This window comes from Globicephala melas, chromosome 3, assembly GCF_963455315.2.
Source record: "Globicephala melas chromosome 3, mGloMel1.2, whole genome shotgun sequence".
Taxonomy (NCBI): Eukaryota; Metazoa; Chordata; class Mammalia; order Artiodactyla; family Delphinidae; genus Globicephala; species Globicephala melas.
Window position 1 is genome coordinate 162,686,847 of NC_083316.1, and position 26,075 is coordinate 162,712,921.

At 58.7% G+C, this 26,075-nt stretch overlaps 1 protein-coding gene across 5 annotated transcripts in view; it reads right to left on the reverse strand.

Annotated features, from left to right (window-relative positions):
* Nucleotides 1-4,094: 4,094 nt before the first annotated feature.
* The window catches only part of ADGRL1 (adhesion G protein-coupled receptor L1), a 44,781-nt gene continuing 22,800 nt past the window's right edge, over nucleotides 4,095-26,075 (reverse strand). The window contains exons 2-23 of one of the 5 annotated variants that reach the window (XM_060297060.1): nucleotides 23,738-23,847; nucleotides 20,044-20,058; nucleotides 17,613-17,697; nucleotides 15,662-16,462; nucleotides 14,499-14,813; nucleotides 13,629-13,732; nucleotides 13,157-13,342; nucleotides 12,791-12,829; nucleotides 12,438-12,621; nucleotides 12,132-12,254; nucleotides 11,395-11,609; nucleotides 10,930-11,100; nucleotides 10,278-10,487; nucleotides 9,965-10,185; nucleotides 9,689-9,755; nucleotides 9,202-9,293; nucleotides 8,364-8,532; nucleotides 6,958-7,086; nucleotides 6,675-6,771; nucleotides 6,453-6,581; nucleotides 6,297-6,314; nucleotides 4,095-5,808 (exon numbers count right to left, since the gene is read on the reverse strand). In XM_060297060.1, coding sequence (XP_060153043.1) covers nucleotides 5,066-5,808; nucleotides 6,297-6,314; nucleotides 6,453-6,581; nucleotides 6,675-6,771; nucleotides 6,958-7,086; nucleotides 8,364-8,532; nucleotides 9,202-9,293; nucleotides 9,689-9,755; nucleotides 9,965-10,185; nucleotides 10,278-10,487; nucleotides 10,930-11,100; nucleotides 11,395-11,609; nucleotides 12,132-12,254; nucleotides 12,438-12,621; nucleotides 12,791-12,829; nucleotides 13,157-13,342; nucleotides 13,629-13,732; nucleotides 14,499-14,813; nucleotides 15,662-16,462; nucleotides 17,613-17,697; nucleotides 20,044-20,058; nucleotides 23,738-23,847 — 4,223 coding nt within the window. In that variant the 3' untranslated portion in view covers nucleotides 4,095-5,065. Of the gene's footprint in view, nucleotides 5,809-6,296; nucleotides 6,315-6,452; nucleotides 6,582-6,674; nucleotides 6,772-6,957; nucleotides 7,087-8,363; nucleotides 8,533-9,201; nucleotides 9,294-9,688; nucleotides 9,756-9,964; nucleotides 10,186-10,277; nucleotides 10,488-10,929; nucleotides 11,101-11,394; nucleotides 11,610-12,131; nucleotides 12,255-12,437; nucleotides 12,622-12,790; nucleotides 12,830-13,156; nucleotides 13,343-13,628; nucleotides 13,733-14,498; nucleotides 14,814-15,661; nucleotides 16,463-17,028; nucleotides 17,533-17,612; nucleotides 17,698-20,043; nucleotides 20,062-23,737; nucleotides 23,848-26,075 lie in introns of those variants that run through there. The other 4 variants (XM_030879850.3, XM_060297059.2, XM_030879851.3 and 1 more) reach the window with 4 other exon arrangements.

The window sequence follows — 26,075 nt, forward strand, 5'->3', positions numbered from 1 at the left end:
CTTGAAAAATGCAGGGGTTAGGGGTGCTGACCCCTGTGCAATCAAAAATCTATGTATAACTTTTTTTTTTTGGCTACACTGTGGCATGCGGGGATCTTAGTTCCCAGACCCTGTGCCCCCTGCAGTGAAAGCATGGATTCTTAACCACTTGGACCACCAGCGACGTACCTCCATGTATAATTTTTTTTTGGCGGTACGCGGGCCTCTCACTGTTGTGGCCTCTCCCGTTGCAGAAGACAGCCTCCGGACGCGCTGGCTCAGCGGCCGTGGCTCACGGGCCCAGCCGCTCCACGGCATGTGGGATCCTCCCGGACTGGAGCACGAACCCATGTCCCCTGCATCGGCAGGCGGACTCTCAACCACTGCGCCACCAGGGAAGCCCCATGTATAACTTTTGACTCCCCCAAAACTTAACTACTAATAGCCTACTGTTGACTGGAAGCCTTAACCATAACATAAACAGTCAATTAACACATATTTTGTATATGTATTATATGCTGTCTTCTTACATGAAAGTAAGCAATAGAAAAGAAACTTACTAAGAAAATCGTAAGGAAAATACATTTACAATACGGTACTGTATTTATCAATACCGAAAGCGTACATCATTTATTTACGAGATGAATCGTCTGTCAGTACCTACATCAATATAGTCTTATAAAAAACACTGTAGATATTACACATATTACTAACACTAGACATCAAAAATGAAAAGAAAATGTGAAAAAGAAATCCATTTTTATTTACAGGTATGATGATTCATGCACTGAAAATGAAGAAGCAGCAATACGATTGCTTTATGGTAGCCTAGTGCAGTCGATGGGGCTGTGTACGGTTTGTCAGTGTGTGCATAAGTTTTGATACATTTTAACTTTTTATAATAGATATGTGTGTATTTTATGGTAGTAAATGATAAAATAGACTAGTATCTACATATATTCTGTGCATTCATGACATGCCTCTTAATTTTTTTTGAAGGTTTCGAGGTTACATGGTTCATTTGCGAGTTTTTTCCAATTGTCGCAAATCTCCAAGAATTTTTCCAATATACTTATTGAAAAGAATCCTCATCTAAGTGGACCTGTGTGGTTCAAACCTGTGTTGCTCAAGGGTCAGCTGTATTTAAAAACCATTTAATGAGATGAGATCTCCCAGGGGGTGAGTGTAGGTAAAGGTCCAAGGCGGAGCCCTTGGGCTCGCCAACATTAAGAGGTCAGGAGATGAGAAGGAACCAGTGTGGAGACTGGGAAGGAGTAGCTGGGGAGTGGGGAGGAGGAATGGCTGAGTGCGGCATCCTGGACACCAGTGTTGAGGGCAGAGGGGCATGGAGAGAAGTGCTTGCACTACTTGGTCATTCCTCTCTCTGAGCACTGTGAGAATGTGAAATACACATGATGCAATTCCACTGTGCTGTCATGACCGAAAATGCACCATTCCAGTAACGTGTGGGAGTCTAGAAATAGCAGCTGGAATCAGACAGGCACGGCATACAGTTCCTATGCTATGCTCTAATATAGCCTGTGGACCGAAGTCCAGGCTGAGAAGGGCTTGAGGCGCAACATGGCACAGTGGCCTGGCCCACAGAGACTTGGATGTGCATCCAGGTGCTATAAGCCTCAGTTTCTCCATCTGTAAAATGGAGCTCGAATAACCTCCGCCCAGAGCATTTATGAGGATTCAGAGAGAAACTGCACCTGCATTGCCTAGCAGGCCCTTGAATCTACCAGGTTCTATAAACATTAATGATTCTGTGACTCACCAGTCCTCTGCTGTGGGTTCTAAATGCGGCAGTGCAGGTTCCTCACTCGGTCCCAGCCTCACGGGGATGCTCCGTGCAGATCCACTCACCTGTTTCTTGCCTCCCCCCGCAAATGAGTCACGCTACTCTTGTCATTCCAAGAAATCTTAATTTCTTTATTGTTTGATTTTTTTTTGACTCAACAATTTTTTTAAACTTTTTTTTCTGAAACGTTCTTGTTGTTATGAGCCTTTTGTTTTGTTCTCGTTAAATGCACTCGACCCAAAATTGGTTTGGCATATCGAAAAGGAGACCAAGGAGGGACTGGGGGCATGGGAGAAGAGGGAGGAGGCCCAAATGGACAGAGAGAAATTGAGGGTAAGAGAAGGGGAACACAGAGACAGTGAGAAAGACACAGGGAAAGAGGTGGAGACACAGAGAAAAAGGCAAGGAAAACCAAAGCCAAAAAACCCCCACCAAACCCAGAGAAAAATAAGATTTGAAAGCAAATGAATTCAGGAGCCCAAGAAAGGGAGTAGGAGAGGAAACCAAGACCCTTCCTTCTTTATACCGTCCCAGCTGGAGTGGGGGCATCAAGGCACCAGGTCTGGTTGGGGTGGGGGGACACCTGGGCTCTCGGGGTAGCTTTGTGCTGGACTGCAGTGGTTTCCAGCCCTACCAGGGGGCCCTGCCACACAACTCTGAGGCCTGGGAATCCACCTTGGCGATTCTGGCTGGAATGGGAACCAAGGGACCCGCTGTACCCTCTCTCTCCCTTTGACTGTCAGAGTCTGGAGAGATAAAAGGAGGACTGGGCAGGGGAGAGGACGCAGGAGTTCCCCTGGGAACTCCCCCAGCCCACCCTCTCTTCCAGACCTCTTTGCTGGTCAGAGGCATTCTCTGACTCTAGCTGGGCTGATGCCTGGGCCGGGCCCACTCTTCCATCTACCCTTGTCTCCCACCATCTCTTCACAGGTCTCCAGCCACCCCTCCCCAAAGAGGAGTTCCTGGCCTAGTGAAGCCAAGGAAAGCCACGGAGCTGTCTCCTGCCCTCCTCACAGAGCCATCTGCGCAAGACCGTTCCTATCCTTACTTCACCTGCCCGTCCAGACTCACCCATGGTCTGGTGAAACGGGTTAAACTCCCTACCAGAAAACAGATGGAACCCACCTTTACCTTCTCCCTACGCCTGTCCCCCCATGTGGGACAAACCACCATCTTTGGGTCTGGCCCCTTCTCCCCTATAACTGATGGGGACAAGCCAGCCCTAGCTCCTCAGGAGAAGGGAGGGGCTTTTTAGCAGCAAAAAGGGTCCCTCCAGCCACCTATCTGTCCCTTTCCCCCAGTTCCTCCCCGGAGTTCCTCCCCATTAACCCAAAGTTCATGGCAGCAGCAGGCTGAGACCCGAAGATGTTTGAAAACTCATGGCACTTGTGAGAAAAGAGGGAGGGACAAAAGAGATGAGGGGTCAGAGCAGAGGTGGAGGGCCACCCCTGGGGAAATGGCAAATGACAGGGCTGGGCTAGTATGGCAGTGGGACTATGCTACCCCCAAAGAGTTGGGGGGGGGTGTTGCTGGGAAGGCCAGGGTGACAGACTGGAGAGGGGACTGGGAGAGGTACTCAGGAGACATCCCAAGCCTGGAGCTTCCAGCATCTGCAGGTTTGGGGTTGAACCCTCTGAACATGGGTGTCCTGACCCCAGCCAGGCCCTGGTACCTGGCTTTGTCTCCCCTGCAGGGGCGTGTTGGGTAAGGAAGGCAGTCTCTCACCTCTCACCTCCCCACCCCGTGAAGGAGAACCACCTCACCGCCCCCAGCCCTCCCTCCTCAGTCATCTGTCAAACCCTGCTGCCCTCATTTTCCTTCCCCTCTCAACCTCTCTAGGCGGGAAATCGGCCCCTTCCTCCCAGGCCGAGTCCCAGAAGCAATGTACAAGAAGCAGGAACTCCAAGGGACAGCGCAGCCACCTTGGCAAAAGCATCTTTGGGTGTGAGGGTGCCTCCCCCGGGCCAGTGGGGAGGGGAAGGGGAGACAGGCCCCAAGTCCTGGGGCAGGCAGTGAGGTACACGCCCCAGGAGGGCTGACTGAGGCCAGGGAGAGGCGGATGAGGGAAGGAGGCAACAGAAACGGGTGCCGGGTGCCGGAAAGGAAACGGGTTCTTTGTTTCGATGTTGCTTCTAGATTTTGTTTTCTGTCTCTGGATTGTAAAAAGCTGCTCTGGCGGCCCGCCCACCCGGCTGGGGATGCACACGTACACAGAGAAGTCCTGGCTGCCAGGGCCCGGCGGCGCAGCTCTGCTCCGGAGAAATCCCGGGCTGGCCGGGCCGCAGGCTCCTGGTGGCTTCAAGTGATGAGATTTTCTTTCTTTCTTTTTTTGTCTTTTTTTTTTTTTTTTTCCTTTTCCATTTCATTGAAATATTTACAGCAATGGGGACGGAGGAAGAGGAGAGAGGGAAGGGGTAAGAGGGCCCCCTAGGGAAAGATCCAAGCCCAGGACCCACTCCCCAGGGAGATCCAGACCCAAAATCTGCTCCCCATAGCCAAGCCCACAGGACTGGGAACTGCTCAAGTATGGCCACCCCTGTGGGCTGGGGGCCCTGCGGGGAGTTGTGCTTCATCAGGAGTCGCCCCAAGGGAGGGGGTCATTGGGTGCACTCAAGGAGGGCTGAGGGGGCAGGCTTGCTGGGAAGGCTGGGACGAAGAGCAGAGAGAAGGAGCTTCGGAGAAAGTTCCACCTTTAAACCACCAGCCACAACCGCCCATTCCTCTTGCCCTGGGGCTTTCTCCCCGCTAGGGCTCTCTCCCCGGTCAGAGGCCCCAGTCTCCGTGGAGCAGGGAACTGTAGTGCAGAGGAACCTGTCCATCTGTCCTGTCCCCACTGCTCCATCCCGGTGCAACTGGCAGCACGCTGGCTGCAAAGAGAGGAGCAGCTGACGGGTTCCATCCAGCAGGGCCTTTGACCCAGGGAAACCAGAGCCCTCGCTGCCCTCCAGGGAGTAGGATGAGTAGGGGGTGGGAGGGGGAAGTCAAGAGTGAGCTGCACCCTTCCAATTTCTCCTTCCTCACTCCCCTGGGGACCTCCTGGTTCTTCACTGCACTTGCCCCAAATTGAGCTGGTGCACACGGCTGGTGGGAAACCCTGTCTGTGAACCCTGCACCTCGGGCCCCCAGAGCAGAGCCCCCAGGGGGCCTGGAGGGCCCATGGCAAAGGGGCACCTGGAGAGAGTGGCCCAGCAGCCAGTCTCCATCAGCCTCCCTCTGCCACCAGAGCCCTACCCAGGGTTCAGTCCCCGGCCTGGGACACCAGCCCCTGGTCCGTGAGGTCCCTCAGAGACTGGTAACCAGTTGCATCTGCCCATCCCCATCGGGCCCTGGCCCCTCGAGGCCTGGGGCCGCCAGGTAGCCCTCGTGGCTGGGCCGCCGCACCTGGTAGTAGCCCTGCAGGGGGTTCCGGGCCACCAGGGCCGGCGGGCGCGAGGTGTAGTAGATTTCGGGGGGGCCAGGGGGTGCAGGTGGGGGTGGGGGCAGAGCCTCACTGGGCCCCTCGGGGCTGCTGTCCGGGTAGGAGGGCGAGTCCCGCAGGTTGGCCCCGCTGGCGTAGAGGGAGTCCCGGCCCGGAGGGGAGGAGAGGGGCCGGCTGGTGGCCCCGTCCTCCGCTGTGCAGCTCTCCGACTCGTCCAGATCGCTCTGGTACAGCACCGACTGGGCCCGGGGCAGCAGCAGTGGCTCCTCCAGGGCCTTGTAGAGAAGTTCGATCTCTGCCCGGTCAGCACCCCCGGGCCCGCCTGCCTCTTCCTCGCCGCTGCCCCCTGGCACTGGCGGCACGGGGGGCTCAGGCGGTGGAGGGCCCCTGGCTCCGCTGCTGCCACCCCGAAGGTTGTTGTGCACCAGCTCCGAGATGATCATCTTCTCGAAGGCGGCAGCGTCGGCCAGGTTCCGGCCTCGAGGTGGCTCGGGGGCCCCATCCCCTGGAGGGAAGTCCCCGCTTCGCAAGGAGTAACTGTTGTTGAAGTTGCCATTGAGGGGCAGCGTGTCCATGCCGCAGGCTTCTCGGCCTCCCAAGGGGTGCTCTGCAGGCAGAAGGGAGCTGCTCAGAAGGAGAGCCGGGCAGTGAGAGGGGCGCAGGCCACGTGGACGGGGGTGCCTGCTTTCACCTGGCTTTCCCTGGGTTCACCCCTGCCCCTGGGGACTGGGGTCTTGTATTCCCTCTCTTCCTCACTGGCAGTTGAGGACACCAGCTCAGCAGAAGACTAGTGGAGGTACGTGTGGGGACCAGTTCCCCCAGGGTCCCCTCGCAGCTGGGGGCTTAGAGTCTCAGCAGTATGAGGAGATCTGGGTGACCAGATCCCTTTCCAACGCTCTGTCCCCCCCATCACCTTCATTCCCCACCCAACGCGACACCCTCCAGCCAGCTGCCAAGCCAGAGACTGTCTGTATGTGTGTGTGTGTGGGGGGGGGGGCACTCGAGTTCTTCTCTCTAAGTTAGGCCATTTGAGGAGGCCACTGTCACGTTCCCCTCCCGGCCTTGGAAATATTCCCAGGAAACAGTCACACTTACTGGGTTCCCGGTAGCTCCCTGCAGGTGCCGGCCAGGAGGGAAAAGAGAGAAGGAGAGAGCGGGCTCAGGATGCCAAGTCTCGGCTCCAGTTCAGGAGGCACAAGGATGCCACCTGACCTGGGCTGTCACCCTCTCCTGGCACCACAGTGCTCTCACCTGGGGAGTTGAAGACGGCGGGTGAGGAAGGATTGAAGCCCACCGACTCGGCAATGAGAGTGTTGTAGGGGCTGGTGCCCCCACGGGGCTGCAGCACAGGGTTGGTCAGCAGATGGTTCCCCATGGTACCTGCCCAGGAGGTCAGAGGTCACAAGGCGGCCAGGAGACCTGGGCTCGGGAATCTTGAGGGACTGAAGCCGGGGGTGAGGGATCCAGTCTCACCTCGGTTCAGGGTGGGTGTGCTGTTGATGTCGCCCGCCATGAAAGAGGATTCCGTCTGTTTCCTCACGGTGTCGTTCCACATCCTCCGGATTCGGCTCTGGGGACACAGCTCAGACGTGAGGGGGCCCTTGGGCCGCCCACCCTCCACGATCTTTCTGAGACCACCTGCCTGATGAGCACCACCAGGGACCTGGGCAGAGAACTGCCCTGCCTCTTGGGCTCTCGGTTCCAACACTCAGCCCCAGGGAGCCCTGCCTGGCGCCCCAGCCCCCGGCCTGGATACCTGGGTCCCCGTGTAGTAGCGGGTGTTGCTCCGTATAGCTGAGGTCTTGAGTGAGCCGTGAGCACCACCGGGTGGGGAGCGAATGCAGCAGTAGGAGTGACGCAGGCACTTGCTGTACTCCTTGTGCACCTGGGGGGGCGAGGAGTACAGGCAGTAGGTGCCCCCGCCTTGGGGGTCCAGTGACCAAGCTGCTGGTGGGGATCAGAAGCCCCACTGTCTCCTGTCTCCCAACAGCCAGCCAAGAAGGCTCTCTTCTCACTCAGGCCCATCCTCCTTTCTCCACCTCCACCAATAATTTCTCATCCATTCATTCACTCAACAGATCTTTAATGAGCATCCTCTATACGCCAGGCGTGCTTTAGGCCCCGAGGACAGACACGAATCAGACCCAAAGCCCTACTTCTCAGAGCTGGTATTTTCTAGCAGACAGAGACTGAACACGGGTGAAACATCAGTGTGTTATGTAGGGCGTCTGATGGTGTGAGGTGCTGCTGAGAACCATGGCCGGGAGTTAGGCAGTGCTGTCGGTGGGGGTCGGGGGCACGATTTCAAAAAGATCAGGGGAGGCCTCACTAAGGAGACATTTCGGCAAAGACCTAAAAGAAATAAGGCAGTGGGCCCTGTGGATATGTGGGGAGGGGCGGGGGACAAGCCCTGGGGAGGGTCCATGTCTAGGTGTCTGAGGGAGCAGAAGATAGAGCATGGCTGGAGGGAAGGGAAGAGAAGGGGAAGCCCAGGTTGGACCGTATGGGCCTGGGGGCCTCTGTAAGGATGTCCCTGTGTGTCCGATGAGGACCATGGGACAGTTTTGAGCAGAACAGTCAACCTTGCACCCAAGACTTGTGATCACTGCCTCCTTCATCCCTTCCTTAGCCTTACCCCCCTCACTGTCCCCTAAGACCAACAACAGTCTGACTGGGCCTCCCCACTGCCTTCAGGATATGAATCTACAAACGCCTTGGCTCAGTTTCCCTGGCTTTAGTCTTGAGTCTACTGCCCGTACACCCTTCTCCACATTCTTCTGCTTCTGTTATCTCCTTAATTTATTTTTTTTTAAGATTCAGACTGTAACACACTTTATTTTAAAAAGAAACCTCCTATCACCACAAAATTCACATTTTATCCCACAACTATTAAAGTCGGAAATGTTCTGTCTGGGTGGCACCCAGAGTCATCTCCCTCCACATGCTTGACTTGTGCCCTACACCCTGGGGAGGGTCCATCAACCACGTCCCAACTCCCCAAATCTGCCTTGCTTTCTCGTTCCTCTAGGCCCCTGTATCTTGCTCTTTTCCAGAATCCTCTGCACCCCTGCCTAAATCCTCCCTGTGAGACTGTGCTTCCCTCCAGGCAGACACAGGTCCCGCTACAGAAGGCAGGCACCTGGTCCCTTCCCTGGACCTCACCTTCTTCTGTAAGGCGCAGTGAAAGACAAAGATGAAGACCCCCTGGAAGGCGTTGAAGGTGGTGAAGAGATAGGCCATGACCACCGACTCCTTATTGATGAAGAGGAGGCCGAAAGCCCAGGTGAGGCCCAGTAGGAAGAGCAGCGCAATGGCCCCCAGGGCCCAGGATCTGGGGAGAGGTGGAGAGGGAACAGCGACATCAAAGTCCCTGCCAGCAGAGATGCCTCCCCCAGAGCCCTGCTGCGTGTCCCTCTTTGAGCAGGCCTGGACGCTGCCCTGGGATGAGCAGGCCTGCCCAGTGACACTTTCACCCAAGCTGACCCTGAGGGGCAGGCAGAGGTCAGGGGTCAGGGCTCTGTGAATGGCCAGTCATTCTCCTGCATCCTTCATCCTTTTGGCCGTATTTCCAGACCTTTAAACTATCTTTTGCTGCCTATCTGTCTTTAAGTTGCCATGAAATGGACTTTTTTTTTTTTTTTTTTTTTTATGCCGAGTCGCATGGCTGGTGGGATCTTTAGTTCCCCGACCAGGGACCGAACCTGCGCCCTTGGCAGTGAAAGTGCAGAGTCCTAACCACTGGACCGCCAGGGAATTCCCTGGACTCACTTTTTGAACTCAGTCTCACCCTTAGCAATTATGTGCCTAAAACCACAGCTGGATGTGCTAATACCATGTTTTCTAATACTCGTTAAATAGATACATAACAAACACAGTAAAACACCATCTTTGTCCTTAAAATCACAGTATGTGACACCAGAGGCGAGAACACCACCTTTCAGGAAACGCCGGGAGAGGCCTGGAAAGTCCCGGGGCACGGGTGGGGCGAGGGGGTGCTCACTTAATGTTGTCGAGGCGACTGGAATCGGGCTTGAGCACGGAGGAGCTCCGGATCATCTTGTGCAGAGTCACCATGAGGAACACCAGGTTCACCTGGGGGCGGGACAAGGGGAGGGGCTGGGCCAGGGTCCCTCTGCCTCCTAGCGCCAGCTCCTGGCCAAGTCTCAGGCACGACCCCCCTTCTTCAGGGTCCCCTCTGCTGCTGTACCTGCCCCCAGGTGCCTGTCTACTGGTGTAACTGTTAATGTGGCTTCGGGGCCGGGGGGCAGGGCCCATGGCCTGACACAGAGCCGGGGCTCAAATCACAGCTCCTGGAAGGATGGACCTCAGTGCTGGAGCTCTACAGGCCCACTCTGCTCTCGTTTTCTTAGTTGGCTGCTCAGTTCTGATGCTTTTCAAGGGCTTGGGGAGAAGGGGGGCCTTGGGGTCAGAGCTAGGCTGGATGAAGGACAGAGACTCAGTACTGGGGGTACCGCCTTCCAACTTACCACGATAACAAAGGAGACAGGCCCAATGAAGCTCCAAATGAAATAATTGTCCACTCGGAGCCAGCAGCTGTGAAGGAAGCAGGGCCGGGGTATTGAGAGGTGGGGGGGGGGGGGCTCTTCCCTCCCTCTGACTCCAGGAGCCCAGGGACTCTGCTGGCTGCGGCCTCGGGGCTCAGGAGAGGGGAGGCCAGTGCCCTGAGGGTCCTGGCCCACGGGATGCTGCTGAGCAGGGAGCCAGCAAGGGGGAGAGACTCGGGGGGTGAAGGGGGCACTCACGCCTTCTCGGTGCCGTAGCTGCGGTAGTCGATGGCGGCTGCGATGCCCACCACCAGGGCTGGGAAGCAGTACCCGCCCAGGTAGTAGTATTTGGTGCGGGAGTACTCGCTCTCAAACACCTCCACCAGCAGCAGATAGAGGTGCACGCCCTCCAGGCAGAGCCAGGAGAAGGCAGCCAGGAAGAAGTAGTGCAGCAAGCCAGCGAAGATGGGGCAGGCAATCTAGAGAGTGGGGAGCACCACGGGTGAGGGGCTGCCCCGGCCGGCCGGTGCCGTCTCTCCCCCATCCTCTCCTGCCCTGGAGTCCTGCTCACCTCATACTGAGTCTTGTCTATCCCAACCAGGAAGAGCAGCTCGGCCAGGAAGAGGTTGATGCACAGGTTCTTGTGGATGGTGTTCCGGTCAGTCTGCAGTCCCCGCAGGAAGCAGAAAGTGGAGATACAGATGGCCAGGCAGACCAGGGAGATGACGATGCCCACCCAGGTGATGACTGACAGCAGTAGCTCGTTGATGCGGCCCTGGTACTGGGGGAAGGAGCAGGGGGTGTACTTAGCGCCTCTGGTCTCGCACGTGGCCAGGGCTCCGCTTAGGTGCCAGCTACGGGCAAGGCCGTGGGCCACGAGCACCACTGGTGCAGCCCACCCGGCCTTCTGCCCCCCTGGCCAACTTGCCAGCCCCCACCCCTCTGCAGGCGGCACGCTCACTTCCTCATGCTCTGGAAGGCTCGTGGAGAGATGACAAAGGTGACACCAACGTGCTTCTCCAGAGTGCCTTGGGAGAAGGTGGGACCGTGACCAAAGAGAACCAGACGTGTGGCCTCATGCCCCGGGCAAGACTCAGGCCCCCCATGCCCACGAAGCTGGCCTTCCCCGGCACCGCCCATGCAGCACTTTCTAGGATGCCATGCAAAGCCGGGCCAGAAAGTGGGCCCGCCCGGAGGAGCGGAGGGAGCGCTGGCCAGCTTACGATCTCGCGGTGAGCCATGAGCACGGCAAAGTTGGTGAGGTGGCTGCAGGCACACGTGGTGTGGGTCTTGTTGGACTCCACCAGGCGGCAGCCCTGCGTCGACCAGTAGCCCAGCATGGAACGCTCCGAGTAGTTCCAGAAGGAGCAGTTGGCATTGAAGTGGTTCTTGGCCTGTTGTGTGGTGGTGACCGGGGGGTCAGATCCGGGGAGTCCCACTCCAGCCCACACACCCGGCTATGGGGATAGCGACAAGCAGGAGACGAGTGCCTGGGGCTCTGGGCTCCAGGTGACAGTCTGAGACCTCTGGGGACAAAATGGCCCAAGCTGCTGAGGTGGGGGCTGGGGCCCCAGGGAGGGGTTGTAACTTGCTCTCGGGGTGGGTGAACACACAGTAGGGGGGCGTGCACAGCCAGGGACAATGGAGGATGCTGGGACCTCACAGAGGGAGGGGGCGCCTCAGCTCACCTCCAGGTGGGCCACAGTGAAGATGACAGGGTCCATGAGGAAAACTCGGCTGGACTCCTTGTTGATGGACGCTGCGATGACCTGGGAGTTCACCACCAGGGAGGCGCCCCCCAGGCCCCCCGCGCCCGCTTCACCTGCCAGCTTCACCGTGGCATTCTCGGTGGACAGGAAGAGGCCCAGGTTGTTGTAGAGGATGAAGACAACTTTGACCACTCCTGGGGAGAACAGGCACAGCAGGGTGTGTTGTCAGCCCCTGGCTGGTGTGCAGCTCCACCACGCTGGCCGCCAGGACCTCTGAAGCCAGGCAGGCTGCAGCCCAGGCAAGTGGGGCTCTGGGAGCCCTTCTGCGGGACCCCTGCTCAGTTATAGGCAGCTTTCAACGGCAGGGCAGTGGGCCGGGATACACAGGCCGGGTCCCCGGCCCACCTCTCACTTACTGTGTAACGTTGAGCAAATCCCTAACCTCTCTGGACCTTCATCTCAAATGGCGCAAGCCTCCCTGAACTGCCACTGCACAGGAGTGAGCCCTACTAACTGCGAAGCGTGCTTGGCTCTGTGGGGCTTCGGGGGGGGGAGCTCCACGAACCCCCTGAGATGTTAACACTAGCTTCAATGAAGGACACCTGTGTGTGGCCACGGGTCCCAACCTCCTTTCGGATTCTTCAGTGCGATAAAAGCTAAGAACCGCCGCCCTCCGCGAGAGGGGCAGGGGTGCCCGCCGGGGCTCGGGCACTGACCGTTCCGGCTGTTCTGCTTGATGGTGTTGGCGGACAGCTGGATGGAGCTCTCGCTCGGGTGCTCCTGGGGGAACACCAGCTCTTGCACTTGACCCTCTGTGTTCAGGACTGTGACCTCGAGGACTGTGGGAACAGGGGACGGCAGGGCACACAAGGTTGGGGGTCTGTCCACAGTCCAGAGGCCCGGGCTGTGGCAAGAGGCCCAAGGTCGAGGGCCAGGGTATCCCCCACGGTCTCCAGGCCGAGGGGGCCCCCACCGTTCAAGATTTGTGCCCAAACTTGCCCTAGCGCGACTGTAGCACTCACCCACGTTCTGCTTGGCGGCCAGGAAGCGGGCAGGCTCCCTGACGTTGTCGGCCAGCAGGAAGGCGCCCTCCTCTAGGACATCCAGGAGCATGGTGGCCGTGTGCACCTGCTCGGTGGCATTCATGTCCTTCCAGGACTCAAGAGCCTCTGGCCGCAGCAGGTTGTCCACCGTCTCCACCACGGCCTGCAACGATGCGGGGGCAGCTCCGTGATTCCCCCTACATCCTCCAGTTCCCTGGGCTGGGCTCTGCGCCCCCTTCTCCGAAACTCCATCCCCAGCGCCACCTGGGGCCTGCCCAGGAGCGACAAGGGCTGCCCCACCCCCTCGGCCAGCAGGAGCCCTTGAGCCTCACCTTGATATAGTCCTTACAGGTTCTCTCTCGCTTGTGCATCTGGGGAAAGAGATGGGGTGCTCTCAGGGCTGGTCTCCCAGCCCCACTCCTCTAACCCCGACACTCATGTCTGGGCCCCAGGGAGCTTGCTCTTCTGCCTCTGCTACTGACCTGGGGCTAGGCCATGAGCGAGAACCATTCCTAAGGGAGCCCACACCCCCAGGACCGTCCAGGGCAGTTCAGGAGGGAGCCCCAGTAGACCTGGGGTCTGTCCTTCCTTCTCCCGTCACCATGGGTGGCAGCCCAGCTCCGCGGTAACAGGCCGGCTATCTCCTAAGTTCCCAGGGCAGTGCCCCCTGCCCTGCTGGCCCTGCTGCCAGGCTCTACCTTGTTGTAGTTCTTGCCAGCTGACTCGCGCTCGATGGGCCGCAGGGCCTGCAGCTGGGCATCCAGGATGTCCAGCAGCTGCTCCATCAGCTTCACAGAGGAGGACACATCACCCGCATAGATGGAGCCCCGGGTGTGGCGGGCCAGCTCGCTGGCAATGTTGGCTGCGTTCTCCCCGCTCTTGATCTGTGTGAGACGGGAGTGGGATGCCCCGGCTCTGTCAGGGACCGTTTTGCTTCCCTCTTCACGCGCCCAGCCTGCTCAGCCCCTCTCATCCCTCTCTCTGCTGCCCCTTCTCCCTGTCTGCCTTCTCCCTCCCCATCTATCTCTGCTCCCTCTGCAGGCCAGGGAGTGGACCCCTGCTTGTCTCCCCAGTTGTTCCATTGCCCCCACTGTGCCCCTGTGCCCGGGCACCCAGGGCCTGCTGTGTGAGCACGTGCGCCTGACTGGGAGGGGCAGCTTCTGCTGGTACCTTCTGGGCCACCTGGTTGACCCAGGGGGAGGTGCAGTTGCTGAGGTCAGGGCCCCGGGGGTTCCAGAGCCCCAGGGCTGGTAGACACTGGAAGGAGGCAATTCCTGTAGGGACAGACACACAGGAACAGAGAAGGGAGCCACAGGGAAGGAGAGAAGGATGGGCCAAAGCAGGGAGAAAGGAGATGACAGAGAGAGGGGGACGAGTGGGTGAGGAGAGAGGTGAGGGGAACACGGAAGACCAGACATGAAGCAGGCCGGACAGTCAAGAGAGGTGTCACTCTGAGGTGACATAAGCCACTCCTTCTTCCCCTAAACCCTCCCTCTGGGCTCCTCTTCCGTCTTTGCCTACCACAGTTGGAACCTTCTAGCAAAGCTCGCCTTGGAAGCCCCCTCCCCCCCACGAAGCCTCTTCTGACCCTCCCCTTGGGATCCCTAGAGCATGCGGTCTGGCTCCACCCTCTCTGGGCACTTCAGCTGCTGTGTCCTGTCACCAGCTGCTCCCGGGCCTCTTCCATTTCAGTCTGAAGCCAGGACTCAAGTTACCTCCCGTGGGCTCCCCGCAGGATCCACCCAGCGCTTTGCACGTGGCGGGTGCTTAGTATCGCAGGAGGGGACGGGGGACGAGGCATGGGGCACTAACTGAGCTGCTGCTGTGTCCTGGGAGCTCTGCTGGGCTCTGGGGACACAGCTGCAGACATCAGGCGTGACCCCTGCATGAAACCCACACTCTGCCAGGGGAGATGGACAGGTAAGTGCATCTACGTTGAGCTGAGTTAAGGGCATGTCCCCCGTCCCTTCCCTGGCCAGACCCAGCAGTGGCCACTCCCCAAGCCAGCTGCAGCGGAGGTAACCTCGGCTCTGCACTCACCTCGAGTCCCCTTGGGGCAGGGCCTCTCCACCAGCATGCCCTGCTGGGTGGCCGGCCACTGGACCCGCCGCACCTCTCGAGGTTCGCAGAAGAGTTCCGGGGACACGTGCAGATTGGGGGCGGGGGGCCGCCGGGTGCTGGGGGCGGGGGCAGTGGCTGGAGGTAGGTCAGGTCCCAGCTGGTTGACGGCACCCACAGGGTGCGTGGTGAGGGGCGCCCGGCGGAGTGGGGTGGTGGCCGCAGGCGAGGCTGTGCTGGTCAGGGGTGTGGGCCGGGCCGTGGTGGTCGTGCTGAGGGGTGGCGAAGTGGCTGGGCCTGGAAGGGAGAGGGGATATGAGATGGGGTTACCCCCACGCTTCAGGCCTACTGAAAGATATCCTGGTCCCCACTAGGTCTGGGAGAGCTCCCCTGGCCCGTCTGCCCACAGAGGTCCCTCGTACCCCTGGGACCATCTGAAGCATTGGAAGGTGGCAAAAATTCACTCATTTGTACTTTGAAGTCTGAGAGAGCAACCACAGAAGACGGGCCAGGAAGGAGGTGTCTGGAGGCTGTTGTACACAGCCACCTCCCGTCCTCATTCTATTCTTACTCTGGGCTCTCTGACCTGGCCACGTCCCTTCCCTCTGGGGGCCTCAGCTCCTCCTTTTGGATTAGATGGGACTCCCTGGAGCCGTGGGGCTGCTCAGAGCTGGTTTGGGGCAGCTGAGGGGGCGGAATGAGACTGTGGAGGGGCCCCGAATCCCGGCCAACATCGGCGGCTCGGCTTTGCTGTTTTACTGATACTGGGCTTCCACCCAAGATTTTGGTTGAAGAGGTTCCAGGGCTCGAAATGCACAGGCCTCTAGGAGACATAGCACAGCTTGGTTAGGAGCCCAGAGTCCTTGGTCCAGATCCTCAAAGGAGCAAGCTAATCCCATACTCACCCAGTGCTTGGGTTTCCTCATCTGTAAAACGGGGCAATGATAAGCCCCGTCTCCTAGGCTGCGAGGGTCAGAGGAGTTAATTGCGTGCTTAGAACAGCCTCTGTCACCTTGCCATGTCACACTGTCATTGCCTCCAGGGCTCCCCCGAACCCACCTCCAGGCCCCCTAAGATGTCCCAGAGTGCACCCCCCGACCCTTGGACCTAGGAGGCGTTTGGGAGCGAACTTGAGCTGTCCTCACCAGCACTGGGGTCGGGTGGCCCGAACTCCAGGCTATAGCGCACCACGAAATAGTTGTTCCAGACATACAGCTGGTTGTCACGAGGGTTATAGTCAACGGAAGAGACGAACTGGTAGGGGTTGGGGAAGGCCAGGCTGACGGGCTCCTCGCGGTTGGCGTTGGTGTTGAAGGCGTAGTCCACGCGGTTGCCGGCCGCCTCGCTGTCGTCATCCACGTACACGGAACGCAGCACGTAGAGGACGCCGCACACCATGAAGGCGTTGGACGCCGAGCGCTTGTCGTAGCCGGTCTCCCACGTGCCCTCGAAGCGCAGCGTGTAGGGGTTGAGCTGGCTCACCACCAGCCGCCCGTTGTTGCCCTCGGTGGCGTAGATGACCCACAGCCCGTTCTCGTCCACGGCCAGGTCGATGTCGGTCTTGCCCCCCCAGCGGTAGGGCGAGGTATCGTGGTAATTGGCCGTGTTGATGACCGTCTCCCCGCTCTTGATGCGCGTGCGCAGGTCGTACTTGACGATGTTGCGCGTGCGCTCCTTGTTGTAGAAGACGGCGCCGTCATAGACCACGAAGCCAGTGCCATCCACACGGTTGGGCAGGCGGTAGGTGGTGGTGTGGCGCGCCGCCACGTAGTCCTCCCACGAGGCGTACTCGGTCAGCGTGTCCGTGCGGTAGGGGATCCAGGGCATGACGTAGATGCGGTCACCCGCCTGCAGTGGGTCCTTGCACCATGCGCCAGACTGGTGCTCCGACTCGTGGGTCGAGGTGGGGTCCAGCACCTTCTGCAGAGTCCCTGGGCATACGAAGACTGGGCCAGGTGGGTGGGCGGGGAGGACACGGGGAGAGGAGCAGGGGCAAAGGAGGGGGAGAGAGAGAGGCAAGTTGGTCACGCGGCCAGGGGGGTGCCAGGCTGTCCCCTCCTGCTGCTGCAGTCACGGTTGCTTGGTAGGGCTGGTGATGGGAAGGGGGTTTCCGGGCTGGGACCCCTGCCCCGCCCAGCTGCCCCTCTCCCTGGAGATGTCAACCCTGGAGGCCATTAAGAGCAGGGTTAGTGGTGGGAGGTAGTGCCCCTCTTTCCTTCCCTGGCTGCTAGAGACCCCACAGGCTGGGGATAAGGGGTTTGGCAAGAGGCATCCCAGAGACGATCTCGTGTGCCTTAAGCAGGAGTGGAAAGATTTCCTCACTGCAGCCACTGGTGGCTTTGAGGTTCCAGGGACTCAGGGCCCTGCCCCTTCGCCATCATCTGCGCCCCTATGGAAGAGCTAGGGGTCAAGGGTCCCATCCTTCACCAACCACACCAGGACACAGATTTTTTTTTTAAACTCCATTTTCTTCCTCCTGCAAAAACTGCAAGGTAGAGTGATGTTTCCGTACCCACTGTGGGTGGGTGTCAGGAGCGCACTTCTATTCCAGGGTGGGAGAGGCACCCGAGGTTCCTGATGCAGCCTGTGGCAGCCCCCACCCCCAGTACCCATGAAATCAGTAGCTGAGGAAGGGTATTCGGAAAAGTCCAGCCCCTCCTGAGGGTGCCCAGCCCTGCCCCCAGCCGGCAGGGTCTCTCATGGGGGTTATTCAGCAGCAGACACTGACACTGGTGCACAGGGGTGAGGGGGAGAACTTGGGGAGGGAGAGGACTCCCGGGAGAGTTGGGTGGGGGGGTGGAGAGCTGTGTGGAGGGAAGAGAGACAAGGTGGTGGTGGTGGGGCTCGGCGAGGTCCTGGCTCCAAGGGAGGCACACTGGAGAGCACCTGGGAAGAAAGGGTTAGTGCTGGCGAGGAGAGAGGGGGGTGAGCAGAGAATTCACTCCAAGGCCCAGGCCCGACTGAGGGTCCCTTGGGGGGGCAGTCCCAGGTCCAGCTCAGAAGGGGCAAGGGAGGGAACCAGGTGCTAGGATAAAGACCCAGCCCGCCCCCAGCAGGCCCCGCCCCCCCACCTCCCCTGCCCTGACCCCGATTTACCTGCAACCATCCCCGGCTCGGGAGGAGGGACCAAGGCAGCGCTGATGTCAGAAAGGTGGGGGGCCCCGCCCCACCCCCCCATTCCCTGAAAAGGAGGAAAACCTCAACTGCATCTCGTTGGCCACCAATAGCCTGCCCACCCTTGCCCCGTCACGTCCCAGCGCCGCCTGCTCCTAGCCTCCCCTTACTGACCCGGTGGGGGGTCTGGACTTTCACAGTGTGGCCAGGCTCCCCTCCTCCTCCTGTAGAGGTGATGTCCCTCCATCCAGGATGGCTGGGGGCCTCCCTCTCACCTCCCTGCTAGCAGAACCCACGGACAGGCCAGGGTGAGAGTTTGTAGTGAATTCTCTGCTCCTGCTTGGTCTGTCACCGAAGCAGCTGGCCCCGAGGGGACAGGGAGGGCTGGGACTTGGTGCCGGCGTGGGGGGTGGGGGCTTGGACACTTCTCATTCCCCCACTTCCAGCCTCATTCTTCAGGAGGCTCAGGTGGGTGGGTGCGGAGATCCAGCCCTCCCTTCACAGCAGCAGGGGGACATTTTGACCCAAGGGTCTCCAGGCACAAGGCAGCCAGGAGCATGCCCTGTTTTAGGAGGGGGAGGGGAGCTTGGGGCTCCACCATCTCCCTGTCCCCAGTGCCCTGAGGGGTTGGCCTGCACCTTCTGTTCAGCACACTGGCCTCTGCCCTTTTCCCCTGTCCCTGGGTCTCCCCTCTCCCCAAGCTAGGTCCCCCGCCAGCTTTGTGACGACTGAGCAGATGTGCTTGTGTGTGTGGGGGGGTGGGCAGTGGGAGGTCTCAGAGCCTAGCCTGGTCGGCAGGGCATGGCGGAGGAAAACGTGGTTAGAGGTTACCCTGGGGAAGGGGGAGAAGATGAGGAAGGGTCTGCCTGGGGCCTTTGCCAGCAAGGACCCCCTCCCCAGCACCAAGCTCCCAATACCTCCTCTGCCCTCCAGCCTCCTCCCACCCGCCCTTTGAAGAGAAAAGATCCCAGGCTGCCGTATCCAAACCACCACCGGGCCTGCAAGAAGAGTGTCTGGTGCTGGGCGGGAGAGAGACTCCAGGAGAAAGAGCGGGAGAGAGTGGAGGGGTGCAGTGAGGGGCAGGGCGGTGGGCTGGTTGCCCAGGCCTCTGTGAGATGGGGGAAGGGACAAGGGGGAGGGGAGCAGCTCGGAGGGACCCCGCCCCACCTCCCTCAAAGGGGATGCTCCACCGACCACCGTAATTTCAAGGCAGAAGTGATCCTGAAAGGTCATCCCTTCCATCCGCTGCCCCTGCTGCCTGCCTCAGAGCTGCAAATTTCCCAAAACTTTCAGGGGAGGAAGCGACCATCCCCAAGAGCCCAGGCCTGCAGTTGCAGCCCTGCCCCACTCCACTAACGGACAGCTCTGCCCCCTACGGAGTTCTACCCAGCCCCCGCTGGAGGTTTCACCCGCAAGAAATTATGGTGCTCGTGGAAGTCCCCGACCCGGCCTATACCTCCCCCGCCCCCCTCTCCCTGGTCCTCTAACCACAACAGCCCAGAAGAAACCCTGACTGCAGCTTCGCAAGTATTTCAGAACCAGAGAAAATGCTCCCCGCCCCTCACTCCCCCAACCTTGAGGCCCGCCCCCACCCCTTCGTCCCGATTTGGCAGGCTGCCCTCCCCGGGCTGGGGACAGCTTATACCCCTCCCCAGGGCTGGGCCCCCCGCTGGTGCAGGACAGGGGTTGGGACTGGGGGAAACTGGTACTCCATGCTCCAAAACAGCTCTGGGCCTTGGAAACGCCAAACCAGAAGGAACTGAAGCCGCCAGGAGCCAGAGAGAGAGAGAGAGAGAGAGAGAGAGAAAAAGAGAGAGGAGGAAACTGCTCCCCAAAAGGAAAACAAAGGTGTCCCCTCCACCCTGCCTCCCCGAACCCCGACACATGTTACAAAAGCGGGGGGCAGGAGGAAGAGAGGAGAGAGACGGCTCACCCGGTGCCCTTCACCCCTGGTCAGGAGCCAGGGAAGGGGGTCCCTCCCTCCCCACCCGCCCTGGATGCTTACACACTTCTCCTGAAGGAGGCAAAAGAAGTATGAGAGAAGGCCAGGTCCCCCCCGGCCCCGCAAGGGCCAGGGACTAGGAAGGTGGGCCGGGGGGTGGGGAGGCTTGGGGGGAGAGAGAGAGAGAGAGAGAGGGAGGGAGAGAGAGAGAGAGAGAGAGAGGGGCAGAGAGAGAGACGGAAGATCCTGCCCGGGCTCAGAGAGGAGCTTCCTCAGGCGTCTGGAGGGTGGAGTCACCCGGCTGCACCAGGGCTTACCCCACCAGGGGGACACTGGGGTGGGGAATAGCGACTGGACCAAGTCTGGGGTGGGGGGAGAAGAAGGGGCCGGAGGGGAGGGTGGGTCACATAAGTATGGTGCAGGTAAAACAAAGTCTGAGTTAGGGGTTAGCATTGGTAACAGTGCGTTTACCTTTCTGCTCCACTTCTACTTTAAGCATCGGAAGAGAGAGAGAAAACAAATTGAAAAAAAAAATGTGCAAGAAAAAAAGAGAAAAAAAAAAAAGATTAAATTGCTTTCGTTTCTTTTCTGGCAACACGCCCCCTTTTCCTTTCTTTCCTCACTCCTGGTTCCCCAACCCCGAAGGTAGCATCAGCCCCCGCCCCCAAGTCCTTTCCTTCAGGGAGGGTGTCAGGGAGACAGTCACAGGGAGGGGAGACACATGGGAGGACAGAGACCAAGAGAGACGAGGGGTGTGGGGGGGAGGGGGGTGTACAGGCAGGCATGGGGGCAGAGCCCTCAGATGGGAAGGGGCACCCTCAGTGCAGTGGGGACTGGGGAGGGGAGCCCCAGCTGGGAGGCGGCTCCGCTTAGGGGGGCACCAGGCAGGGATGGTGGGGAGGGTGAAGGAATCACTTAGATCCCCTTCAGCCCGGCCTGCTGCCCTCCTGCTAGAACCAGGGGCCCAGGGGAGGGGGTTCAGTGCCTCCTGGGGCCTGGTAGCCTCACGAGAGAGAACACATTGGACTCCTTCCCCTTCTGTGCCGGCCTTGCAAGACTCCAGCTGAGTTTCCCCAAACCCTCAGAACCCCAAACAAGCCAACACACAGAGAGGGTGGCAGCATCAGACACAGAATGACGGAGAGGCGGACAGGCAGAGCCCCCTGGGCCTCAAAGAGCCCGGTGGGGGAGACAGAGGCAGAGAGGGAAGAGGCTGGGGTGGGGGGACATCACAGATGGGGCAGGACAGCAGGTGGGGCACAGACACGCTCCCACACTCCCCCGGGGCAAGCCCGAGGCTCAGTTTCTCTGCCCAGCTCCCCCCTGGGGGCCCAGGAGCCGGGAGCTCCCCAGCCCGCTGTTGGGATGGGCGGGCGGCACCTGGGGGAGGAAGGGGGCATGGTTAGACTGTGCTCTGCTGCAAGGCAAATCCAGTGTTAGTCGGGCCTGTCCGGTATGTGTGTGTGGCAGGGAGCCCTGCACACCCACTGCTCCCTTCCCACGGTAGCCCCTGCACCCACCCCTGACCAGCACTGGGGTCACCCCAGCCTCTGAAGCCCAGGGCAACATGGCTGCCCAGGGCACGCCCCCTCCAGGCTCTGTGTCCCTGACCCCTTAGGAACCTCTGACCAGGGCCTCGCTCTCCTGCCACCTCGCTGGTGGAGCAGTGTTCGGCTCCCTTCCCAGCGCCTCATCCAGGGCCTGGTACGCAGGAGGTGCTCAGAGAAACTCTGGGGGATAAGTGAGTGCCCGGCTTCCCTGTTCTGCGGCGTGGCTTCCATCACCCTCGTAACACCAGCCCTCTTCTTCTGGGACCGGGAGTTAGCTCAGCCCCCCCAAGACACATCCTTCATGTCTGTGACTACGAGTGCGTGTATGCGTGTGTGCCCCTGCCTCTCCCAGGGCTCAGGCTAGCTCTCTCCCATCAGACTGGGGGCTGCCCATCCCCTGAGCCCTCCTGCTCTCTGAGGGTCACGCCCTCCCACCCACACTTGGAGTTTGGCTCCAGGAGGTCTCTAAGCCCCTCTCCTCCCCACACCCTCTAACTTTTTTCCTGCTCCTTTCCCTGCACGGTATCCACTTTGGATGACACTTGGATCAGGGGATTTCTTTTTTTCCTGCCCTTTATCTTACCTGCTTCAGGAGAAATTGGGTTTGTCATCTGTTGTTAGTTTTATTTTTGATTACCGAGAGCAATTATAATAATTGGTAAAAATCATGATGAGGGAGTCACAAGAAAAGCAACAACTACCAAGTGCCCGGCGCTTACTCTGCGCCAGGAACCGTGCTAAGCACCTCTCGGGCAGCCTTTCGAGAACCCTGTCTATAGAGGGGGAAAGGGGACCAGTGAAGTGAAGCAACACGGCTGAGGCTACCTGGCTATCAAAAGCAGGCACCGTTTCCCTCACACGTATGGCTGACGGTGCACAAGGAGCTTTGACCCACGTTCTCTGTACTCCGGGCAACACCTCAGGGAAGGTGTTTGATTCCCCTCCCACCATTAAAGAGGAAGGTGTAGGTTCAGCTGGATCGAAAGGGCACCCAAAGCATTACTGAGCACATCCTGAACCAGGCTTGGGCCTGGGCGCTGGGGGGGTGAAGATGAGGCCTCTGCCCTGCAGGAGTTTACATCCAGCACTCTGTCACCAGGAGCAGCCTCTGCGGCCAGCCCTGGGTTAGGCGCTTCGCACACGTGATCTCCTGGCCTTTCGCCTCCTTCTGCAGCGGCCCAGAGAAATTAAGTCATTTGCTCAAGTTTCAGAGCCAGAAAACCCAAGGGCCGGGGCCGAGCCTCGAACCCAGCCTGATTTCCCCACTGTGCTACGCTCCCCAACTCCTGCCCCCCTTCCCTGCTGCCCCAGCCATGGGGCTGGGCGGTGTCCCCAGTGCTGTGGGGAGGCTTCAAGGACCAGATGGGCGTCCCTCTCAGGCAGTGGCTGGAGGCCTTGGTCGCTGAAAGGAAAGGGTGAGGAGTAAAAGAAGAAGGTTATGGAAGCACATAAGCCGTCCCATCTCCCCCAGCACGTCTGCAGTCACCTGCGAGGAGAAATCAAAGGTTGGGGGGAGGGGGGAAGGCTGGGGTGGGAGGGGAAAGGAGGGAGAGTCACAGGGCCTCCTGCGCCCCCGCCCCTACCCCCTCACACTCAGACACCCTGGTGGCCCTGCCTCCTCCCGCCTCTGCCCGGAGGCCCTACCTCCAGGTTGCCTACATGAAGCTAGGGGTGCAGGGGAGGGGATGGATGATGGGGGAAAGGGAGGGAAGAGTAAGGGCTGGAAAGAAGGGCCACGTTAAGGGTGGGGTGCTGAGGAGGAGAGACCCTGTCATTGTTTGCTCCCCTTGGCCAGGTGCAAGAATGGCAGGCCCCTGGCTCCCCAGATCACCTTTCTCAGGCTTCCTGGTGCCACCCTCAGTCCAACATGGTGGCACTTCCTTTGCAGACAGGAAGTATGACTGTGGTAACGGGCAAACAAACCAAGAGTTAGGAATCTGTGGAAGATGCCCCTAGCCCTTCACACCTGATCTGCCACCAGGCCTCAGAGGGTGGTCTGCCTCCGTATGAGTACAGAGTCCAGCTTCCAGGACTGGGAAGGGGCAGGACTGGGGGCACGTGAGGGGTGAGGGGGACAAGAGAAAGGAAAGGGAACTCAGAGAAAGGGGGGTGAGTGAGAGGGAAGAGCAGGTGTGTAAGAGGGGGTCACGAAGGGAAGGGGTGAGAGAAGAGCAGGGAGGCAGAGGAATTAGAGGGCAGCGAGGTCAAGGTCCAGGGAGAGGAGAGCAGAGATATAAGTGTGCCAAGTGGAGTACGTGGGTGTGGCCTTGAGTGTATAAATAAGCCCAAGGGCATGTGAAGAAGCAGGGTGAGCAGGCCAGAGTAACAGGAGTTGGAGAAGGTGCCCAGTGGGTGGGGACAGAGTCTGTGAGGGTGGGGGTGTGGGTGGGGCAGACACCAGTGTGGACAAGGGTGTCTGGGTGAAGAGAATGTGTGAGGGAGGGAGCAGGCCCAGCTGTCCCCCGTGTGCCTGGCCCCGACTTGGCCCTGTGTGTGTGTGTGTGTATGTGTGTGTGTGTGTATGTGTGTGTGTGTGTGCGCTCAAGGTGTCTCCTCCTCACTCGCTTCTGGAAGGGGGAAGGGCCCGCGTCCGCATGAGGAACAAGATGACTCACTGTAGGGGACACAGTCGTACTGCACCTCCAGGTACTTGTAGGTCCCGGGACAGGGATCGGGAAAGGCGTCGGAGCCGGCGACCACCACGCACTGGGTGCGGTTGTTACACCTGTGGAGGAGAGACGGGCAGCTGGCAAAAGACAGGCCTGGAACTGGGGGGGGGGGCAGGGTCAGGAGAGGAATGGACAACCCCAGATTGGAAAGGAACTGTGGAGACCACGCCAGGGACCTTGTGTGGGCATTGTTTTCTGTTTCCTGCCTGCTCTCTCCTACCAGATAGGATTCTTCTATTTCTAAACCCTGGCATGGCATGAAGCTTAGGGCTGGGCCAGAGGGGTGGCCCCATAAACTGCTTCCCCAGACACACTTCATCACTTTCATCCTGAGTGTCACCAGTGCCATTATGTCCTTTTTTTTCCTTTTTCTTCCTATATTGACCATACAGCCCCCACTTTGTTCACAGAAGAGTAAGATGTGAAGCCATACACGCAAGGTGGTGTCTTTGCAAAGATGCTATGAATGAAATGCTCACAGTGTTTGCCTGTGTCCACCTCAGACCATGTCTTGACATGTCCTACCCTTTGGACAGCGCTGCTGTGAGGCTCTGCAGTCAGGACAGGGGCAGAGTCTTCACCTCATGCTGAAGCCATCCTTGGTTCCCCATGGGGAACACCCCCGAGTCCCTGTCAACTTCTCAGGAGGCTGGCTACCATGTAACAGGAGGCCTAGTTAATGACAACAAGAGATGTTTCTTGCTGTCTGTTCCCACGGTCAAGGTCTCCGTTTCCCTGGAGCAGGCCAAGTCTCGGCTGGGCAGAACGGTGACTTGACTGTGGGTGTGTTCAAGTGGTTTGGGGGAGCTTCCTGACAGGTACAGGGCAGAGGGGGCTCCTGTGTCTTCCCTTCCATCCTGCCCTTAACCAATGAGTGCTTAACTCATGAGGACCTGCTTATACCCACCCACCTCAACCCCCTTCTTTAAAAATATAACACTGACCTCATAAGGTTAAACAGAGACTTAGTTACCTATGACCCAGAGAACTAGTTCTAGTCCCCAAAGTGCTTTCACCTGCTGTAACACTGCGGGTGTATTCCTGTACGAATGCTTGTATACGAATGTTCATAGCAGCATCATTTACACAATCACCAAAAGGTGGAGACAACCCATCGACAAATGAGTGGATAAACAAAACACGGTACATCCATACGATAGAATATTATTCAGCCGTAAAAAGGAAGGAAGCTCTAATACACACTACAATGTGGATGAGCCTTGAACACATCACGCTCAGTGAAAGAAGCCAGCCACAGGAGCCACGTGTTTTACGGTTCTATTTATATGAAATGTCCAAAACAGGCAAATTCAGAGACAGAAAGTAGATTAGGGTTGCCAGGAACTCGGGGGAGGGCGGGGAACAGGGAGTGACTGCTAAGGGCGACGGAGTTTCCTTTTGAGGTGATGAAAATGTTCTGGAACTAGACGGAGGCAGAGGTTGCACAATATTGTGAATGTAACTAACGCCACTGAATTGTTCACTTTAAAATGAATTTTATCTTACGTGGATTTCACCTCCGTTAAAGATGAAAACAAAAAGAAAAACACAAAAACGCTGGCTTTCCAGCGGGAGACTGCACGTCCCAGCCTCCCGTGCAGCTGGGAGGAAGTGCCCAGGAAGTGCCCGTAACTGAGTTCTGGCCCAGGAGGTGGGAGTGGGGGTGGGGTGGGTTGCAGCGCTGAGACAGAGAGAAGCGGGTGCTGAGGGCCTTTTCAGTTCTGATCTTGTTCAGGTCACTGTGTTTATCCTGGGGGGGTCTCCGTCAGAGTAGTGGAGCTGGACCCTAACTAATATGAAGAGCCTCCAGGTGTGGCCTCATCAGAATCCCTCAGCCCCCGTGACCACCCTGCTCAGTGTCACCCCTCTAGGACTGAGACCCCACGAGCGTCGGAACTGGGTCAGTCGCTGTGCTACGTACTTGGGCACATGGCGGAGAACATCACGGACCCTGAGGCCGGTGCGGAGTGAAGTGGGCAGGGAGAATTTGGAGGCAGGAGGTAGGAGGAGAGAGAGGCTGGACTGGGACTGTCCATGCAGGGGTGTCAGGAGACGGGAAGCGGGGAAGAGGGACAAGATTGCTGGAGGGGAATGGATGTTTGATTATTTCCTTTTTTTTTTTTTTTTTTTTTTGTCGCTCTGTGCAGCTTGTGGGATCTTAGTTTCCCGACCAGGGATTGAACCCAGACCCTCGGCAGTGAGAGAGCACAGTCCTAACCCCCGGACCGCCAGAGAATTCCCGATGTTCGCGAGAGAAACAGTGGGAGGGAGGGGATGAAGCGGT